Source organism: Watersipora subatra, chromosome 2 (assembly GCF_963576615.1).
Source record: "Watersipora subatra chromosome 2, tzWatSuba1.1, whole genome shotgun sequence".
Classification (NCBI taxonomy): domain Eukaryota; kingdom Metazoa; phylum Bryozoa; class Gymnolaemata; order Cheilostomatida; family Watersiporidae; genus Watersipora; species Watersipora subatra.
The window spans coordinates 59,771,861-59,795,314 of NC_088709.1; the positions used below are offsets into that span (position 1 = coordinate 59,771,861).

Below are 23,454 nucleotides of genomic sequence, written 5' to 3' on the forward strand. Positions count from 1 at the left end.
CCCAAAGGATAGCCGACGGCGCTCATATGGGCGGGGTTTAATGATGAAGCTCTGTTGGGATTAACCCGAACACGGCACCCGAACAAACAAATATGCTGAATAAAGCACCTTGTAAATTTACGAATATTATGAACTATAGTGGTTATTTTACTTATCTGTTGAATTCATTTTGTTGTCAAATAAATATAGTATCCCAATATTGTCACCGTTATGATCAGTCAATTGCCATTCACAAGCATTCGTGATATTAATAGTCGCAATCGTAAAATAGCTCCAATTCGGTTTTGCATTTAGATTTTGAGTATGAAAACTACACTGCACAGCTTTGCCTGCTGTCCCATCTTATTGGCAAGGTAAAACAATGTGAAACCGATGAAAGACTTTGTCATTTTATATTAGGGGTGGCAAAATATTAATCAAAAACTAGAAAAAAAATGCCGTTGTTCGGGTAATTATATTCAACTTTAGGCATATACTACGACCTTTACTAATTTTAAAATTACTAAAAGTAGGTAATTTGAAATGTTTTATTTTGAATAGATACATTATTTTGGTTAGGTATTACCCCTACATTGCAGAAATTCAATGTTTGCTATTGTGACCCGCGGGGTCTACTGGCTGAATAAGCTAATGAAACGATAACAGCGATTCGTGTTTTCTAAAACCTAACAAGGCAACGCGACCGCCCCGCGAGAGTTGTGTTTGCTTTGAAACCCAGGCTAGCACAATCCTAATAGAGCTCCATCATTAAATCCCGCCCATATGATAGCCGTCGGCTATCCTTTTGGGCTGTATATCATTGATATAACAGTGAATGTTGTTGCAAATCAACATTTAAGAAATGATTATAAATCGGCTATTGTACATGGTAGATACTATTTAAACGTGTCAGTGTCTTAAATAATATATAAAAACTGTGGGCTTTGTAATTTACTGTAACTCAAACAGAGTATCTAAAAATATGCCTAAATGCTATTACAATACGCAACCTTTTAGCAACCATAGTACGTATTTTTTTAAATGCTAGCTGGCCAGTAAACCCGTCTAAGAATGACTATGAACGATTCCTATTAAATGAAAACGACTGATTACAAAATTCTGGAATCTATATAATTCGTCAACAAACAAGTTTTTTTCGGTTATGCGACCGTGTAGTAACCAACTTTACATACAACGAGACTTACTTTTACAGTAAGGACGATAGTAGAAAAAGGAAGCATTTGTCGGTAAAACGCAGCAGATCTTTCGACTTCGCAGAGGGGCAGGCTGTTGGCAGCGTTACCCGCATTCACTGCAAGTCTTTTAGCTAAAACAAGGTTGCCATTGACGTCCAATGCAAACAAGTAATAATTTACTTGTTACTTAATTAACAAAACATTCGAGCGATCGTTTGTTTAGGCAATAGCTTCGGTTCAACGAATTGTTTTCCTTTTCACTCTTACAATTACGGAAAAACATTAAAAAATTTTAAGATCTCGAGCATTCAGAAGAATCATTCGGGATTCCCCGCCACAAGGATTCGTCATTACAAAACGTTAAAAGATTTTAGCTTTCCTTGTTCAACCCTGGACAGCTGGTAGGTGACAATGTGCGGATAAATTTTGTGGCGCTTTCTGGATGTTAAGAGTTGTATTTCTTTACAGCTCCTCTGTGAAGCCTAATCGTTTGAGCAGGAATCCTTATTACCAAATATGAATTTCTTCTTTTAGAAGTTTACCTAGCAATCTCAATCGCGATATCGCCTCTATCTATCTATCTATCTCTGTAAAATATTTCAAGTGGCCGCTAGGCCTGTAGAAATAAAATGGTGCATTAGGCATAAAAATAAGATCACAAATAAGCATAGACTTATTTATCTAAGTCTGAAGGATAAAAGTATAAGATCGCTTGGTCTAGATATAAGAGAATCAGATGTTAAAATTTCATCGCACGGTTAAAAAAAGAGTGTTTCATTGCACTTGCATTGATTGTGTGTCTGATATTGGAGCCTCGAGTAAAATAGGATGAGTTCTTAATTACAAATCTATTAAAATCGACCATTAGGTCCTGGCTTAAAATTTTTTGCAGTGTGCTTTCGTCCTTGATGCGTCTTCTCTCTGCAAGTGTTTGCCATCCCATTTTCACCATTTCTGATGATATACTATCAAATTTTCTTAAATTGTTGGCCCACCTAAAAGCTTTTCGGTTAATGGATTCTAAATCTTGTATACTATAATCAAAATGTGGACTCCAGATTTCCGAAGCGTACTCTAGCAGTGGACGACACACACTATAGTATGCTGTCCTTTTGACATTAGGAGATGTTTTCTTAAGGGTCCGCATAAGCATAAAAAGAGTGCCGTTAGCCTTACGTATGATGCGATTTATGTGTTCATTAAAATTGAGGGTGCTAGAAACAAGTATACCCAAGTATAAAAAGGATTGCGAGGATATAAGAGATGTACCGCAATAGTTGTATATATGTGAAAATCTAACTGGTTCCACAGATGTAGATGTGCATTTATTAGCATTAAATCTCAGCTGCCACGACTCAGCCCATGCAGCCACTCTGCACAGTTGGTCCTGTAGCAGAAGGCTGTCGGACGCACATTCTATTGGTCTAAAAAGTATGGCATCATCCGCAAATAAACGTATGGATGTCTTTGGACAGTTCAGAGACTCTGGAAGGTCATTGATATATAAAAGAAAAAGCAAGGGTCCAAGCACCGACCCCTGGGGCACACCTGATGTTACCTGGGTAGGTGGAGATTTTTTACCGTTAACTATGACACAGAATGTGCGGTCCAGGAGCCAATGCTGGATCCAAGTCACTACATTTGCATTTAGGCCATAACTTCTAAGTTTGTGGATCAATTTGTCATGCGAAACTGTATCAAATGCTTTACTAAAATCCAAAACAAGTACATCCACTTGAGTGTTAAGATTATTAAAATTTGCCAAGTCTGATATGGTGTGTATAAGTTGAGATTCACAGCTGTGCTTTTTTCTAAAACCATGCTGTGTTTCACTTAGGATGTTATTCTGATCGAGATAATCTCTTATGTTATGAGCAATAATATGTTCTATTACCTTAGATGATACGCTAGTGAGTGATATTGGCCTATAGTTAAGTGGGGCCTTCTTGTCACCTTTCTTGAATACAGGGACTACATTGGCATGTTTCCAATCAAGTGGCACACACCCTGTGTTGAGGGAGTGTTTAAAAATCAGCGTTAAAATGGGAGCAATGTCAACAGCCAAAAACTTGAGCAGGGCAGGACTAAGGTTGTCTGGGCCCATACCCTTACGATGGTTAAGATTATTAAGAAGGGCCAAAACTCCCTCTTCACTGACAGCAATGTCCATTTGGGGTACATGTTCTGCACTAGATTGAGTGAATGATACTTGTGGGACGTGTCCATCGTCTACAGTAAATACGGACTTAAAATTGTTAGCAAAACTTATGGCCATATCGTTGTCATTCACACAGTTATGTAATTGCATAATGTTTGAACAGTTTCCCCCTTTTGAAGATTTAGATATGAGCTGGAAAAGAGGTTTGGAATCGCCATTCTTAAGGCTTTCAGCAATATGGGACTCTAAAAATTTATTATAATCTCTTTTAATAAGGCGTTTAGATAGATTACCAATGGACTTTAGTTGTTCTAAATTGTGGCTAGTAGGGTAAGCTTTATAGGTATGAAAAAACCTTCTCTTTTTTCGGCAAACTGTTTTGGCTTCCCTTGACAACCAGAATTTTTTACCTTTGGGTTTACGTACTGGGATGCATGAGTTAGCTACGTTTAAAATAGTGTACTTGAATGTGTCCCATAAAAAATCTGTCGTATTTGAAGCTTCAATAAACTGGAGATGTCTGTAAAGGTGGGCTGTCTGTTCGCTTATGTCAGACATCCGAGCCTTACCAAAGTCAAAAAGAGTTTTAGTAGTGCGAGAAACTGGGGGATCAACCTGTGGAAAAAAACTAAAAAATTCAAAGCACAGTGCTGTGTGATCCGACATTCCAACATCAGCGTTTTTAAAAATAGGGCAGGGATCAAAATTTGTAAAAATAAGATCAAGTGTGTTGCCTTTAGAGTGGGTAGGGAAGTTTACATGCTGCGAAAAGTTATTTTTCAAAATAAAAGATAAAAAGCTCTTAGCAAGTCCACGACCCCCTGGAGAGACGGCCGGCGTGTCAAGGGTCCACTGGATTTCAGGAAAGTTAAAATCTCCAAGTAAGACAAAATTGCTGACCAGGCTGTCCTCAAAAAAATCAAAAAGTGCACTCATCTTAGCTGAGCTCGGAGGACGGTAGTAGGTTACTACACAAACACGAAACCCGTGAACAGACAAGTTGATTACAAGCATCTCCTCATTAGGATCCACAAAAGAATCAAATATCTGAACCCCTTTCAATGATTTAATAGCGACTAAAATGCCTCCGCCTTTAGTGGGGCGGTCTCTGTGGAAAATTTCGTAGTTTGGTAGTTTTAGTTCATTGCTCGAAACCTGAGGGTCTAAATGGGTTTCGGTGAGAACTATAAAAATAGGATCATACTCATGTACAATGGTTTCCAGATACTGGACTTTGTTCCTAATACTGTTGCTGTTCCATAAAATCAGAGTCATGATTGTAAATCTCTGACGGCTTCCCTACTTGTCAATCTTTTGAGTATTTGGTTAAAAAAGGGGCAGTCACTATGGCTCGTTGCATCGTGACCCCTCGAGCCACAGTTACAGCACTTGGGGGGATTACTACAATCTTTGTGGTCAGCACCTGCTGTGATATTCTCACTGCAATGTCTGCAGATTTTGCTAGCAGTGCAGTTTGATGCTACATGGCTATACCCCCAGCACTGATAGCACTGAAGGGGCCTAGGCTTTGGTGGTTTTGCTTTTTCCACATTTAGTTTTAAGCACAGTTGCTGGATGTATATGCCTTTATCAATGACTTCAATTAGGTCATTTGGTACTTTAAAAATTAGTTTCACAGTACCAGTAGTTGTTTTATCTTTGGTCAGAAATCTGATCACCTTTTCACAGGAAGGGTACTCTTGCCTAACATATCCCAACAACTCGTCTTCGCTAATGTTTTTAGGGACCCCAAAACAAATTCCATCTGATCTTGGGGATGGCCTTTGGGGCCTTCTAACTTTGCAGTTTTCAGTGGTGGGGTTCCACTTTTCCAGTAATTGGTCTACTGAAGAAGATTTTTCAAATTGTATCATGAGCTTTGGGTCGTTTTTGTCATGTTCAAATTTTTTCAAAAACATAATTATTGGCTTATCTAGTATGCTGCTGATGCTGTGTCTGATGGCTATATGATTGAGAGCCAGAGATTTGTTTTCAAAGCTATGAACTACTACACATTTATTGGGATCAAAATCCACCCGATTATTGTGGGGTTTGATTGACGGTGGTGGGTTGCCTGATAAGGTTGTTTCAGAATGAATAGGTGATTTCAATAAAGAGCTGAATGTTTTCAATTGATCAGTTTCAACCTGGGGGCCGTAGGCCTTTTGTTCAGGTATGTCCCTGTTGGTGTGTTGGCTGGACTTTTTCAACTTGTCTATGTTTTCGTTTGCCACCATTATTTGTGATCCAAGCTCGGTCAGTGAGGTGGTAAGCTTGTTTTCGAGTGTTTCTGTTATTTGTGACCTGAATTCTGATAATGATTTACTAATATTGTCCTCAAGAGTTTTCAGCCCACCCATATTCATTGTTAGAGGTGCTTGTTGGTGGGAGTCAGTAACCAACTTCTCTAGTCTAGATTCAATTGTTTTAACATTGGGGTGGTCACATTTGTGGCAGTACCAATGCACTCCGGGGATTGCCAAGAATTTAATTGCCTCTTTTTTAAACTTGCTGCATGGATAGTGAAACCATGTTGTACAAATTTCACATTCAATTCCTTCATCCAATACTAACTTCTCGCATTTCCCACATGTGTGAGCATTAACTTTATTACTGCTAGAGCCAGATCTAGATCTATCTCCCTTTTGGCTGCTAGTACTAGAATTTCTTCCTAAACTTCCTGGAGTTGACATTACAAAAGAATGTACTGGCCAGTACCTACTCAATTAACCAAAAAAAAAAAAAAAAAAAAGACACAAAACAAAACAATGCAAGCACTCCAACCGAACGAACTAGCCACAGCAGCGCCTGAGGCGGCCGAGCTGCTTAAATACCTGCTGTTGTGTTATGTTAGTGTATAGAAATTAGAAATGTACAAATATAAAAGAAAGAAAGAAGAAAGGTATATAGAAAATTGGACTCTTTCGTGGATTTATCATCAAGATTTGAAGAGAGGAATTTTTTTGCGCCTAGCTCATTCAAAACCGGAAACCGGGTTGTTGCCTCTCAAATGTTTAACTGAAAGCTTTCATGGCGTTAACACAGACTGTTTCTTCAACGTCATTTTTAGAGTAAGGAGTTTTTGCTCGAGTGTTTCATATATAATTGAATATACATGTACGGTTAATGAGGTGGAAAGTACCATAGATGAGAAAGTTCATTTGTTTTGTCTTTTGGGACATTTCATCGATCAATAAGGCTGCTCTGTCACCTGCATCAACCATTTTTATTGTAGATCTGAAAATCTAAACGCATGACTAAAAACACAAAACTTGTTCTTCGGGTCAAATAAAGTAGTGCAAGTCTTTTAAAGTAAGTGTAAGTGTGTGTATTTGTAACAAATGTAAAGCCATAAAAATCAGACTACTTATTTGGTGTTTTTCTGTTTGAAAAAGTGGGACTCCATTTGTAATTAAATCCAGGAGCTTTCTTATAGATTTGCTTATGTGAACTTGGGTGGCAGATATGTTAAATGAGACAACTATGTCCAAGTTTCAATCTATATAACAAACTTGTATTGACCCACTTTCTGTTCATATACAAACTTGTCTATCCATCTTAGAAGCCCTTTAGATGTTGTAGCAGTGAAAGTTATTTTGCTTGTTATGACATTAAGAAAATATGCGCTGTCAAAGTTTTGTTTTATGCTTTCACTGACTGTAAAAAGAACCTTTTTATATCGGTTACCCACAGGCAGGGCAGAAGCGCATACCGTAAACAGATTTCGAGAAAAATATGACAACAAAATTAAAGTAAGTTTAGCAAATTAATAAAATTTAGCTTCAAGTGTGTATTTTTGTATAGATGTTTTGACCACCTTTTTTCATACATCAATTTAGCTGCATTGTAAAATGAAAAAGAAATTTGGTGAAAGACTATAGTTGGGAATTCTTTCGCTGGCTGGCTGGTAGTTAGACCAGTTAAATGGATTTCTTTAGGCTTGTTTTTAGTTATTAGTCAGTCTCTATATGAAGTTCAATTACAACTCATGAAAACGGCAAGAGATTTGAAAAACTCAGAATATTTTTCTTACTAGTCATAATGCTGTAAAATTTACACTTTTCATTAGTTATATGCTTTTGAATAGTTTTGGAAAAACCATTGAAATTCTGCTATCTTTTTCAGACAAATACAACTTTAACTGGTTGAGCTGGTTCTACTTCACCCAGTATTATTTATAATAGCTACTTTACACATGAAATAGTTACAATATTTATACTATTGAATAGGTTGATATAATAAACAGCTTCACAGCAACATATAATGAGATCAGGAGATTTATAGAGGAAGATCTACCTTCCTTGACATTGACCAATCAGAAGACACTCTCCGCTCAGGGTATGTCATGCATATTAATTTAACCTTTATATAGCAGCCAATAGGAAGCCTTCAAACGAATCGATTTATTTGAGCAGCTATCCTAACACATATCTCAGGACAGTCCCATATACTAAGGTTTATTTTTTTAAACCCTCACTATTCCTCAGCACCTAAATAGTGTCATAAAATTATTAATTTTTAATGCTTTCAGCTAATGTACAGAGACCAGTAGTACAGATGGTTGATGATTCTGCTGCATCTGTCCAACTAATCATGCCTCCAACTTCTCTCAAACTCATGAAGGAAGTACCTGCAGAAGAACTGTTCTACACAGTTGCTCATAGTGACGAATTCACATATGCTGGTGGAGTAGAGTCAACTCTATATAGAATAGATGAGTCAGACAACTCAGTAACTTTGCTATCATCACTAGAAGGAGAGTACATAGAAGGACTGTGTTTGTATAATGAGAGACTGTATATTCTAGTTGATCCATATAAAGTTTCAGTAACGAAAATGAATGGTAAACTAATCACCAGCTGGGATCACTCTGATTCTAACAATGATGTCAACAAGTTAGTTGTAACTGGAGATAAAGTAGTAGTTCCTGATAGGTCTAACAAACGTCTGACAATCTATTCACTAGATGGACATATTATTAAACACATTCCTTGTCTACAAGATGGTGAATTTAGAACAATGGCTCTCTGTGCTCCTGACCAGAAATCTGTTGTTGTATCTTCCCATGAAACATCAACAGTGTTCAGAGTGAATATAGAGACAGGAGAGACAATGTGGACTTGTACAGAGGTGAATGACCCTAGTGGAGTAGCCTGCTATAAAGGGGAGTACATACTAGTGACACCTCTGAACTCAGATCATACAGAGATACACATACTGCAGGCTGATACTGGTAATTACTATGGTTTATTTGCTGATTATTTCTGTCACAATTAAACACATTAAACATATTTTTTATTCCCAGTTTGCTAACAGTTTTTTGTATATGATGTTAATAATCTTCGAATGCATCATTTAAAAAACTCACAGTTAGCATATCATCGGCATGGATGAATGAGTTACCCAGTTACGTTTGTGTGTTTGTTGTTTCTGGTAGGATTGTGTCTAGATGTCAATTATTATGATTCAAGCACTTTAACTAAAAGTCGAAAATGATAGTACTGTATATCCTGATTGCCAGATTTTGTAGATAATCAGTTGTCATCTACCCTTTGTTTTTACCATGTGTTTAAACATAATATTTTACATCATGCTAGCTGACTCAGAGACCTGTAGTTATCTAGTAGACTATAGAGCTCAGGTGGAGAGTAGACATGTTTTTGAGTTAAGTGGGAAATCGTTGTAGCTACCAAGTTGAAGGATATGCCATGTATAAATATTGTGATAGTGATATTGTAGTGATAGTTTAAGGGTAGGTAATGACAAAACCATAGTATTATACCAATTAGATAGTGACTATACAAACTAAGATTAACTCTGAATATATCTAACAACTATAATATTGATGAAATGCTCAAAGAAATAATATAAAAAAAACAAATAAATTATCTGTTAAACACAAAAAGGAATTTAGTTACATCATTGTATCCATTATACATACATGTATTAGAAAAATTCATCACAAAATGTTTTCAGATTTTACTATTCATATGTGATATTCTTTTTAGCTAAAAGTACTAGTATACTACCTACCTGCTATATTCCTTGTGTGGGTGAGGGTGTGGGTGGGTGGGGGGGGGGGGGCTGTACATCATTGGTCATAGCAACCAATATTAAGAAGTTGTGATATTTATCTAGATTTCTGTATTTATATCTAAAAAATTATGCTGAATTTAAAAATCAACAGATTTTAACTGGTTGTCATAGAAATAGATGTATGTCTATAAGAAAATGTAGGCCTATTATTTAATTTTGCAGATATTAAAAACGGCTTGGCAGTACCGCGATATAGGGCACAGTCGCAGTATCAGTATCATGAACAAAATCTTTAAAAAAATAATAACAGTAACATATTGCACACCATTGGTCACTATATACTTCGATCTTGTAAATTCGAATGAATATTCTTATAATTAAATCTTATAATAATCCTATAAAACCGAATAATTATTCTTACAATTAAATATTGTAATAATCTTATAAGAATCGTTAGAAAAATATCATCGTCATTTCCTTTATTTTCACTGCTTTGGACATCAGTTGGAATACCAAAGTACTCATTATAAGTGTCCAAAATGTCAGAGTCCAGTAGAATCGGCAAAAAAGAAACAATTACTTTTCAGTACTTTTACGTTAATTACAGAAACCTTCGGCAATTGGACAATGCCATAGACTGGTGAAATGTGCACGTTTTTTTCGTGAAATGTGCATGACTTAATGGTTCTACTCTTTGTCGCACGGCCTTATCGGCGTTTCGTTGGCGGGTCTTAATTTTGGTTAAAAAAAGCTTGTCAAGTTCTTATCACGATTTTAGGCCAAATTAATCTGTCTATTTATGTATAATCCGATCAGATGGGTTAGTTTTAGGATATTGCAGAAACTTTTCAAAGACTTGGTAACATATTTAAATATGTTTATATGTGTTTTGTATCATTATTATGCTTAAACGACTCTACACAAAAATGGTTAAGTTTTTTGATGGGATCATTGTACAAGGGTTTGGTAACGGCCGTTGACAGATAATTTTTCAGGAGTTGTGTGCGCATATGCATTTATCATAAAGCTCCCAAACATTTGCTTCGCTCGTGTTTGGTCGTGGGATAAAAACCAATAAATTATCTTATCACCAAAAGGAATTTATTCACATCGCTGTATTCATTATACATATTAGAAAAGCTCCTCACAAAATGTTTTCAGATTTTACTATTCATATGTGGTATTCTTTTTTACTAGTATATTACTGACCTGCTATATTTATTTATAGGCAGACATGTGGGGAAGCTTATAGACTCTAAAGAGAGAGGTTCTTCAAGTGTTCTCGACATGTGCGTATCAGGAGACACTCTGATAATACCGAGATGTAATGATAAGACCGTACTTTACTATCAGTTAATGTAGAAGTTATGAAATTATCACACGCTGCACTTATAAACTAATCAAACACGTAGCACAATGGAGATCTACAAATCATATTCAGCTTCTGACTTCATCTCTTTTATAATGGACCAGCTATCACATGATAATATGTCATTATGTGACTTCATCATCGTGCCACCAAAAAAATATATATACGCATGGTACTGCGAAATAACATCGCCTCTCCGAATCTACTGATTATATTTAGGTAAAAATTGTATTACAAAAGTTTTTGAACACGTGCAAAGGAATTTCAATAATATGATGATATACTACTATATTCATTTTTTGCTAAAACGGTTCTGGAAATAGAAATTTTAAAACAATGTTTACACGAGATGGTTTTTGATGTTGCAATTTGTTTGTTGGAAATAATAACCTTTAGTTTTCAGTTACAACTTCATCATTATATTTTTGTAAGTAGCAAGTGTCATCGCTTTTTGTTTAGTTGTTGTTCGTGATTGTTATTGGCGATGGCCCATATCAGAGCAAGTTATTTCCTTGCTTTCACTGTTGTTTGAGTACTTAACACAAACATGAGTGTAAATAGCTAGTGACCATGATTTGAGCTGAACGACTTCGGAATAGGTTACGTATTATTAAGTTATGTATCAATTTGAGTCCCATGCCTTTTGTTTTTCCCAAAAACTATTTTTTACTCTTATACTTTGCACAATCATCATCATTATTATAATTTGTCTAGCGGAACAGTTTTATATGTATTTTATTTTGTTATTACTACATTGCTTCCCCTGTTCTCACTATTATTTGGTGAAAAATATAATAATTATTATAAGTTAATATGGGTCTGCCACAAGTGAAAATGCTTAGTATCAGGGTTTATTCTCATCTATAGCGATTGTCGCAAACCTTTCAGGTTGGCCTCAGTATCATGAAGGCCACCAGGCTGGATTCTTGAACACCAATACTATGGCTCTTCTAGAGGGGTGTCAAGGAGACAGGATTAATGTTGAAGTCGTTAAAGTTTATAACAGCTCATAAGTGGAGTCATGGGTTTGTAGCCCATTTGTAAGGCTTAGCTGCTTTTAATGGCAAGATCATATGCTCAAATACTTTTTTTTTAAAAATCAAATGCCATTCATGTTCGTGTAAAGTTCTTCCAGCCAATAAACTTTTTTATAAAATCTGTCAACCTTAAAACTACCGAACCTTACTATTGGTGGATCACTATGTTGGAATTTAGGTTATAGGAGGTATATGTTATGATAACCTCTACAGCTGTATTATTTAGGCTGTCTAAGCACTTGGAAATTGAATCTATTTGATAGTCTAGTAAATGTAGCATTGAGTCACATTGGCAATTCTGACAAGCGGTTTATTTGCAAAGGTACATAACCATTTGCTTCTAGTAGTAGTACGCATACCTATCTTCTCTCAGCCACATGCTTATTGCTACATATATGATAACATACGTGTATGCCTAAGCATATGTGTGTGGGTGTACTCGAAGGTGTTTTGTGGAATGTGAAGGTCAAACAACTCACGCATTTGGAAATAATATGCCAACTTGAAAAACACAATTTAGAATTTTATTGACACTGTTTAAATGTCACTCTAAACTCGGTTGCATAAATTTGTTTCCCAAAAAGTGTTCATAATAATGAATGGTCAATTTGACTTTTAGTGTCTGTCAATATCATTGTTTCACTAGGTTACAGTAATGCCTTGATTCATATGTGTGCTTTGAGGCAGATAGAGAATGAAACCTCTTTTATCTTAAACACTCTGAAGGCTCTGGTTAGTGGTTGTTTTTTTGCACACCGTTAGGCCTGTTCCACAGAGAATAATCCTTTTAGTTATGTTGTTGTTCATTTCCAAAGTAATTATTATAAATTTTACAACAATAGGTTGATTTTATAGAATTTGTGAGTATATATTCAACGTTGTTGTTTCTGACTTTTAATTTTGATTGCTTAGAATTAGTTGAAACGACTCCCTCAAACTATTTGTTATAACTGCAATCTATTCCATTGAGTTTGTTAAAGGCAAAGTTGAGGTTATTTCATATACAAAATTACAGATCAATTTTCAAATGAATTTTACCATATTTATGCTGAGTTATCTATTATGTTCGCAAATGTTTCAGCCTGCTTATGATTACCTTTTTTTCAGCCGATCGTTTTATAGAAGTTGGACTTTTTTATTAGTTTCATTTACAGCCATGTAGATTACTCAAGAGAGTTATTATTCATAATACATTGATAATTAATCTACATCATGCCTACATAATAAACTCCTAAAACTCTACACTGTTTTTATTTTACACCATATCTTTAAGTTATGAGATTATTATATGAGGTTCAGAGCTTAAATTCTAAAGGACCCCGTACTGCACTTTTTCTTCATGTTTACTATTTTTATTTTAATTGCTACAAGCATAACTCAAGTTTATTCCCGTTAATATTTTTGTAAAACATTGTAAAATATTTAATTTTATATGTAAAACATTTTATAATCATGTTTTAAAGTATGTACTATGCAAAAAAATTTCCCATTCACACTTTTAGTTCTTTTAACGTCAATAGCTCCACCTACACGACCTATCCCAATAAAGTGAAAGGGAAACAATTATTTTCTGAGCGCAAAAAGAGCTCTCAGTAGATATTTGTCAATCAAGTAAATAAAACTTGAGAGTTGTTATGAAGTCATCACATGTTGTAATCCGGGGAACTAAATTTCACCTATTTGTGTGACCAATACTTCTAAAGTCATTATCCTGTATAGCTAGTCTATTATCCTGTATTATTCTGTATAGCTATGATCTATTATCCGGTCATTATCGTGCATAACTGTTACTATTTTGTGTTCAGTTCTTGTTTAGTCAGTCAACTATACACAGATACCCATTCTGAACTCTCACCTGTTTTATGTATAATACATACTGCAGACAACTTAACATGGTGTCAGGACTTTAGGACTACGCCTACCAAACAGTGAAGGCACAACTTTACGGACATGTCTGACAGCGGATTTTTTAGACTGTCTTCAAATTTCCTGGCAAGGTACTCTGCTCAAATCCGAGTGACGCTAGCAGGAATTGGACAGTGTGGTTAAAGCACTTTGACTTGTATATGACAGCAATAGATAAGAATGCTAAAGAAGAAAGTGTGCAGGTGGGTACTCTACTCACAATCCTTGAAGTCGAAGGGCAGGAGCTGTTTAGGACATTTGACTTATTAACGACCAACCAAAAAAATAAAACCTGTCAGAGATGCCTTTACTAGTTACTTCACTCCTAAAATAAAGAAGAATTTGAATGGTGCAAGTTTTTTCGCCAGGTACAACGAACAGATGGATTGTTCGATAGGTTTTTTGTGATCACTCAGAAACCTAGTCACAACATGCATATTTTATGAGGCAGAGAAAGATAAAGCTCTGACAGACAGAATTGTATTTGGTATTAGATCAAAGTAACTAAGAGGTGAGTTGTTTAATGTACCAGAACAGCTTACTTTGGCTAAGTGCATCAAAGTTTGTCAAAGGTTTGAGGCAAACAAAGCAGTGCATGAATGATTTTAAGATGTCAAATACAGAACCAATTGCCAAGGCACATGCCATAGATGTTCAACAGACACAACCAGTTGCTCAGGTACACGCCATAGATATGCAATAGACACGCAACTCAGCCAAACAGAATGGTCAACAATCATATGGTGGTCAGCAACAGAAGATGGTAACTAACTGCAAATACTGTGGTGGTTCACACCCGGCTAGAATATTTCCAGCATACAAAAAACTCTGCAAAAGTTGCCACAAGAAGGGACATTTTAGCAAAGTATGCAAGTCGATGCCTACAGGAGAGAAAACTCTTACTAACTCGGACAAGCTACATGAAGTAAAAGGTCGGTCACACACGAAAAACTGGTATATAACAGCTGACTGTGAGGGCAACAAACTCAGAGCTAAAGTAGACACTGGTGCCACTTGTAACGTAATACCCAAATCAATTTACAATAGCTTGAATCTTAGCAATACCAAAGTAGCAAAGCGCATCCAAGCATTAACTTCATTTAGTAGACACACACTCACGGTAATAGGAAGAGTAGCAATCATGCTTGAACACAGGCACACTTTTACCTTACATGATTTTACAGTTGTTGAGCAAGGGGAGACAACCCATTTAAACCTCCTTAGTTGTATCACTATGAATTTAGTAGAAACTGCATGTGCTGTAGTCAATAATTCTGTTGTATTTGATTTTACTGACGTTTTTGAAGGATTGGGCAAATTACCCAGCATGCATATCTTGACACTCAAAGAGGGTAGCAAACTAGTAGCACAGAGCCTTAGGATGATTCCATTTAGATTGAGAGATTCATTAAAAAACACGCTTGACTTAATGGATTCCAAAGGTACAATAACCAAGGTTAAAACGCCTACTGAGTGGGTTCATACCATTGTGAATGTGTTGAAGCCTGACGGATCAATACGCATTTGTCTTGACTCCACCGAGCTAAACAAGTGTATCAGACGAGAACACTTTGCTTTGCCAACTACTACTGAGATATTTTCAAAATTGTCGCAGGCGAGGATTTTTCCTCATTAAATGCAACTCAGGGGTTTTTGCAACTTGAATTCGACAGTGAGAGCAGTTTTCTTACAACATTTGCAACTGCTTTTGGGAGGTACAGATTTCTTAGGCTACAATTTGGAATAAGTTCAGCTGCTGAAGTTTTCCATAGAACTGTCAGCAAAATATTTTCTTATATTGAAGAGGTATAAATGTTTGTGGATGATTTGCTAGTTCATGTGCCTACAAAAACAGAGCATGATGCTATACTTCAAAAAGTGTTGACATAATGTAGAGAAGTCAATCTCAAGCTCAATCTAACAAAATGTAGATTTGAATAGGACGTATAATAGGACAAGGGGTAATACGGCTTGACCCTGCAAAAATCAAAGCTATGACTGATATGCCGATTCCAAAGTGCCCAGAGGATTTGCAAAGGTTGCTAGGCATGGCAACATACTTAAGCAAGTTTTGTCCCAATTTGGCTGAGGTTACAGCTCTACTTAGGAATCTGACAAAAAATATGTACAGCGGTCTTGAAGAACTGAACAAAAAAAGTCACTTGAACAGTTAAAGTCATTACTTAGTGGTGGCCAGTTACTAAAAATGTTTGGTCCTAATTAACCAATCACACTAAGTGTTGATAACTCACAAAATGGTATAGGAGCAACTATTCTGAAAAATGGTCAGCCAATTGAGTTTGCAAGTTGTAGCTAAACTAGGACCCAAAAGGCTTACGCACAAATAGAAAAGGAATTTCTAGCTATACAATATGGGTTAACTAGGATTTACCAATACATTTATGGTCAGAAAATAGTGGTGGACACTGATTATTTACTATCGCTTGGCATCAGGAAGAAAGGGTTGACCGACCTCACAGCTAGATTACAAAGAATGAGACATCGAACTCAACTGTATGTTTATGACCTGATTCATAAACCTGGCAGCATAATGGTTATTGCTGGTGCTTTGATAAGGGCTTACCTCAGTGACCACTGCCCAAACAGTGCAAATTTAGTAGGGATTATGAGCAAATTCTTGGTATAACCACTGGTATTTTGTCAAACCAAACACACCGTAAACGCTTTATCAAAGCCACCATAGACTATCCTACTTTACCCACACTCAAATCATACATAGTAAATAGCAGGTCAGAAAACAGGTGCTCATGTTTAGACTCCGTAAAGCCATTTTGGAACTTGAGACAAGACTTGAATGTACATAATAATATTGTCCTCGAAGGCAGTCAGTTAGTGGCACCAATATCTCTCAGGCAAACCATTATAAATGCTATACACAAAGGCCCCCTCGAAACGTTGAAGTGCATTGAAAGAGCTAAAAATACACCACATCTTTAAGTCATGATATTATCTAGGTTATAATAGATTATTATAATAGTTAATACCATTATTAACTATAAGATATGTTCAGAGTTTAAATTCTAAGGGACCACATACTGAACTTTTGATTCATGTCTATTATTTTTAGTTTTATTGCTGCAAGCATAACTCAAGTTTATTCCTGTTAATATTTTTGTCAAACATTGTAATATATTTAATTTGACTTTTAAATCATTTTGTAACCAAATTAAAAGTTATCTTGATTATAATTTGTACGACATTTTCTTGAGTACATTTTGCAGAGTTTATCATGGCTTGTGATTTTAGAAGTAAAGTATTTTTGTTAAAAGGTTCCAAGAACTTCACTAAATGAATTACAAAATTTTCAGCAGGCTTTTTAATATTAAATAAAAACAACATTGCATTGGAATAACCTTTTATCAATATTTCTTTATGAAAACTATATTAGCATGTTTCAATGACCAGTTGGATTTTTATGTTAATCACTTTTATGGAAATCAACAATTATGTGAACCTTTGATCCCTGCATCACAAACATTCCCTCAATTTTCATTTATTATACCATAGAGAGCTTCTACATAATATAAAGAGCAACCCAAATATAAGTAAAATAGCAAAAACTAAAATCTTTATAACACCTTTTTCATATTACTGCCTCAAAGCTGCTGAAGAAAGGTGATATTAGTTTGGCTATTTGATGTGGTCCAATGTTGATTCAGTCATGTTGAGAGACCTTCACAAAGAGAAACTGTCTTTTTGATGTGAGATTATTTAAAAAGAATCATCGATGATGTCAACAGCCAGCCTACTGATGGTGCTACTTTTACTTTGACAGTTAGGCATACTTTTTACAGCACACCTTCATTCTTTTTAAATGTGCTTTTAGCTGCAGTGCTGAACCAATACTCGCTGTAGAACCGCTTAGAAAACTGTTGGATAGCCCCTAAACCTGTATTGCGATAAACAAACATGCAGTGTTAGAGAAAGAAAAACGATGTAAATACTTACAATGTTTAAAGTAAGCCATGATGAAGAAAACTCGATAACAGTCGTTTTGCCATGCAATTAGCAGGTCCTTTGAAGTCCTAAGTAAACATTGAGAGAACAATCTATTTCTAATAAATATAGTTTAGGGAGCTAGAAGGGGTTGTAAGAGAATGGTTAGTGGTACATGTAGAAAACACATGCACATTGGCCCACATACGCGAGGGTTCCTTCAGTTTTGCTAGAGCTGATCTTGACTATGTATGCACCAAAACACATGTTAGATTTGGTTTATTCACAGTGCAACTGCCTGAACACTACTCATTGTCTTTGTTGTGCTTAGGGCTTCTTAGGTCTGGACACAAATCAGTGCTAGTTTTTGAATACGATTTGAATAATGAGAGCCCTATAGTTAGCTTTAAAATATCGATTTCTCTTTTGTCCACTTCGATAGGAGTATATCTATTATAAGTAGTAGTACTCTTGCAGTCTAGCAAGATGAAGCAAAAAGGAGCAGTTTTACAATTACTCAGAAATACCCAAAGGCGGTCGGTTGGTATAGGTTTCAGAGTGTCGGTCTGCCAATCTGCATGTTACGCATTGGAGTCTTGTTGAAATCAATCTTTTATTCTAACCTCTAACCTTGGCTTCGAAAAAATATGGACAGATAAGACACTCTTGCAATAGTAAACATATATTTGTGCCTTACTTTATTTTATACTTTTTTTCTTTCTATTATGGATCTTGCTGTCTAAAAAAGTGAATAAAATTCATTTAAACTGATATTAAAGGCATGCGCTCCATTTAGCTTAACAGAAAAGTATCATGAATAAACCCTAACTTCAGTATGAGTGATGAGAAGAAAGAAAATAGTTGGTAATGCAAGCTAATAATAGCACAGTTACCGTACAGTCATAAAAAAGTTGAGTTTAGTTTCTCACTTGAACGTTCAAAGGAGTGAGATTTGGATAATCACGGTCCTGATGGGCAATTGACATTTTCTTCCCTTCACTGCTGGTACTACATACAATCCTATAATGTAAACACTCATAGAATGGATTATTTGTGTTATAGGAGCATCTACTAAGTATTCGAATGCAATTAAAAAGAGAAACCTCTACAATTATTTAATCTTAATGTAAGTCGCTGGAGCTAACAGTAGGTAAAATAATATTGAAAAAAAAACTGGAGAAATCAATGAAACCTGTTTAAGCACAACCATCAAATCTTTAACACACAGTGCATGAAAGTCTTCACAAAGCCGTTGTCGTAAAGAAGGTAAAACTCCACAGTTATTGTAAAGCTGATGGCGTGAGTAAAAATACAGTAATACTTCAACTTACGAGTGCTCCAATGTATGAGAAACTCGAGATACGAGCCAGCTTTTAAGCACGTTTAGCACTAACATATGAGCCATGTTTGAGATGCGAGCACGTGAGTCAGTTGCCAAGTATGCCGGAGGTGTTTTATGAGAACAGCATCAGTCTGTGTTTTTCAACTGCTCAGGTTATACTTTTGTCCCGTGTTTTTGTGCGCGATTTTTAGTGCAGAATTATGTAAATTAAAAGAACTGTGCGTAGACCGAAAGTTAGCCAGTAAAATTGAAGATAATGCAAAGAAAAAGCAAATGATAACAATTGATATTAAACGGAAAATTATTGAAAAGTATGCGAAATGTGTATACGTGATTGAGCTAGCTCAGCAATATGGCAGAAATACATCCACAATTATCAAACAGAAGGATTATATTTAGGGCATTAGGTTCGCAAAAAGACTAACCATAGTTTCTAAACGGTGCAGCGATCTTCACGACTGCTGATGGAGAGACTGCTGAGGCGTTGGATAAAAAATAAACAATTGGCCGGTGACAGCGTAATTGAAATGATGCTATCTATCAAAACTATAAAAATAGACATTCGGACAAGTTGGCTAGTGGTCGTGCATTAACCCTTTGTGACGACACCTGTGTTTGTCCTAATCGCAACATGTTGAAAGGGTGACAAAGGCAAACTTCCTTAGATAGGTTTATCTTAAAACGGCCGGCTAGTCGTGAAAGCGAAACAAAGGAAAAATTAGCTAACCAGCGAAAAACTTCAAACTATGAACGCCGAAGTAATTCTAATTACGTTAAGTTAAAAATGAAAGTTTGCTTCTAAGTTTGTCTTTTTAGACTTTAATAAAATCCAAATTTATTAAATTCAACTGTTGTAATGAAAGATTACTTATATCTTCCTCTCTGGCAAATGCTAGTTTTAGCTGCTATTGTTTGTATTTAATTTTAAATTTTAATTAATCACATTTCCTTGCATTATTTTTTATTTGTTGCTTTTTGAAAGCATGTGGTAAGTTAGGACAATAACCAACATATTCTTTCTGTTACAATATCTTGTTTTGAGTGTTTTACTTGCATTTTTAGAGTATGGAAACCAATCAATATATATTTAATTGTTCTATATGTAAATAAATTGCACCAACATGCGAGTAAATTGACATACGAGCTCAGTCTCGGAACGCATTAAGCTCGTAAGTCGAAGTATGACTGTACTTGAAATTTCATACAGTTGATGCATATTGATAGAACTGAACTTAGACACTCATCAAACTGGCAATACTTATAAATACCAGAGTTAATGAGTAACCAGATGCAGTTCAACAAATATAAAAAGTAACAGACCAATGAAGATGACTACGAAATTTTAATCTACTGGATATGTTTTGTTCCGTCTCTGTTGAAATCAGTCCAGTTACGAATTGCAAAGATTCAGTATTTAAAAAGTAAAAATTGGTTGCTGTTAGATTGATCCAGCCATCAAGGAAATGTTGTTGACTAATGGCTACTCAATAGACACATTTAATATATTGATAACCAATAAAATTAACATAAAATAAGATGATATACATGTAGATAAGAATTTCAACATTGTAGATGGGTTAGATAGATAACTATTAATTCTGAGCTGTAAGATGCTGGGTAACAACTTCAACGAGGAGGGATTTATAATAATATTAACCTTCATCATAAATAATTATTGTAGATTCAACAGTATTAGAGTCTCACAAGTCTGTCGCTTTAAAAACTATCTTTAGATATTTATTAATAAGGAACTTTGGACCATGCTACAATAATAATAGCACATTAAGTACATGTACAGAAGTAGACAAACTATAAAATACAGTAAAGTTGAATCTTCTTCAAATTGTAGGTTACTAATGTTTGAGAAGACGATGATCAGTTAAATGAACCACAGAGAGAAACTGAATATTTAGCCAAGATGATGAAAAAACTAATCTAGTTGCAACTGATAGTTGATTCCAACGATGAAAAAAATGGGAATATATTGTTTACAAATGAGTACATAGGAAACAGAATGATGCAAATGTCCCAACTTCATCATGACAGGAAATGGAATGGTCAAAAACAATGGCTGAATAATCTCCTTATGAAGTGTACATTGCCATTGAAAGTGGCTTATTTATCAAGCACTATCTCAACATACATATATTTTTAAAAACGAAAGTGTCAAATGATCGTGGCTGTACTTTGATGTGTGAACATGTCAGATAAGAAGCAAAGGCGTTTAGTAATAGAAACAACCTATCAACAAAGTATACACTGCCCTATATACAATAAACACCTAAAGAATGATAAAAAGGCAATTTTAACTTTTTCAGTTAAATATTAACTCTGGTTAATGTTAGCAATCGGTTATCGTTATTATTTTGCTGGTTATGAAATGATCACATTAAGCAATGTTCACTGTATCTCAAGCACTTGATATACTCTGCTAGAACTTACTAATAAAAGACACTGTGAAGCGACGCATTGATGATGATATTGCAGCAGATATTGAGGTAGCCTGTCTTGACAAACTGTTGATTTTGCGGAGTTGTTCCCCCGTCGAGCAGGCAAGCAACAGAACAGCTCGTCACAAGACGCACTGCACCTGATGCATCAGCTGCACTTATAGGGAGTTGTTCTCTTCCGTCTATGCGGCTCGGTTGCGATGTTATGTCGGTCGCTCCATTGGTAATCAAAACGAATTACGCGCAAAAATTTATGTTGAAAAAATAAGATAAGAATGTTTAACCAGCGACCAGTCTCTGCGGTAAACTTTGATAGAACTTGAGAACCTAGGCAACAACAGCGACTAAACATAGCGTTATTTGTGCGCTCAGTCAGTTTTATTTCTATTTTTGTATCAGTCAGTTTTAGTTGTTCTTATGGATTTTATTTTCAATTTATTTTATTCCTAAATTCTACTAGCGTTTACAACAAAGACTGGTATTTGGTTAAACGTTTGGTAATCTTTTTTTTTTTACTTAAATTTTTGAGCGAAATCCATTGTGATTACCAATGGAGCGACCGCCATAACATCGCAGCCAAGCCGCATAGACGGAAGAGAACAACTCCCTTTCAGTGCAGCTGATGCATCGGTGCAGTACGTCTTGTGACAAGCTGTTGTGTTGCTCGCCCCTTCGACGGGGGTAACAACTCCGCAAAAACAACAGTTTGTCAAGACAGGCTAATATTGAGGAGAAAGTAGTTGCTAAGATTGAAGAATCCCCATTTTGGGCCATACAACTTGATGAGTCAACTGATGTTGCCAGTCTTTCCCAGCTATTGGTGTATGGTAGATATGTGCATGACACAATACATCAATTGAAGATGAGTTTTTGTTTTGTCAGCCCTTGCTTAGAACACTTCGGCAAGAGATATGTTGAAATTAGTTGAAAATTTCCTTGAAAAGGCCAAGTTAGGTTGGGAGAAGCTAATAAATGTATGCACTGATGGAGCACCTGCTATGTTATGATGTAGATCAGGCTTTGTAAAACAGATCAAGCCGAAGAACCATGATATAGGAGTGTATTGCTTCATTCACCGTGAAGCATTGGCATCAAAAATTCTTCCACAAGCGTTGAAATCGAACTTGGATGTGAACGTAAGAGTTGTGAATTACATCAAAGCATCAGCGCTAAATACCAGATTGTTCTCAGCACTATGTCCTGAAAGTGATGTCATGTTCAGAACTTGTTATTTCATACTGAAGTGAGGTGGTTGTCCAAGGGAAACATGTTAGACAGGCTCTTTGAACTATGATCTGAGGTTATGAAATTTCTTGAAAGTAAAGGCCAGCATGAACTTTTAGCAGCCATGAAAGCTGAAAACTATGCATTTGAGACTGCATACCTGGTTAATATATTTGCCTCGCTAAACAAGTTGAACTTGAAGTTACAACGGAGCGATCATCATGTCATTGTCTTTCATGACAGCATTGATGGTTTCAAAGCAAAGCTGGTACTGTGGCATACACGAACCTGCACTGGGAACACGGTATCTTTTCCCACACTCACTGAATTATTGGAATACAAACCTGCTCCTGGTAGTCTAGTGGCAACCATTACTGAACCCCTGATTGCTCTCATAACAGAATTTGGACGCTACTTCCCTGAGTTACTTTCAGAAAAAAGATGCTCAACATCACACGAAATCCATTTCAACACCCTGTTAAAGAAATTCCAGAGGAGCTACAAGAGGAGTTTGCTGAGTTGGTTAACAATTCTGCACTGAAAGATGATCTGAGATCAATGTCTATTGACCAGTTTTGGCTCTCAGCAAGAAACATTTCTCCACTCATTGCTGAAAAGGCAATAAAGATTCTGACGCCATTTAGCTCCACTTACCTATGCGAAGTAGGATTTTCATCAATGCTGCACCTTAAAACTGAGAGAAGATATCGTCTTGACCTTGAGAGCGACTTGAGATGTGCATTATCAAAAAAAAAGCCTGACTTGTGTAAACTTGCTCAGAGGCATCAGCCGTCTCATTAA

General features: G+C 35.9%; 2 protein-coding genes across 2 annotated transcripts; both read left to right on the forward strand.

The window, feature by feature from the left end:
* The first annotated feature begins 1,422 nt into the window (after positions 1-1,422).
* On the forward strand, positions 1,423-11,027 carry LOC137386964 (uncharacterized). Its single transcript, XM_068073215.1, has 3 exons — positions 1,423-1,576; positions 7,865-8,566; positions 10,598-11,027. Exons 2-3 carry the CDS (start codon positions 7,891-7,893, stop codon positions 10,729-10,731), a joined length of 810 nt encoding a protein of 269 aa, XP_067929316.1. The 5' UTR covers positions 1,423-1,576; positions 7,865-7,890; the 3' UTR covers positions 10,732-11,027.
* A 12,067-nt stretch (positions 11,028-23,094) lies between these two features.
* On the forward strand, positions 23,095-23,454 carry LOC137388392 (protein FAM200A-like). The gene has a single exon (XM_068074878.1). The coding sequence runs from the start codon at positions 23,095-23,097 to the stop codon at positions 23,452-23,454; it is 360 nt and encodes a 119-aa protein (XP_067930979.1).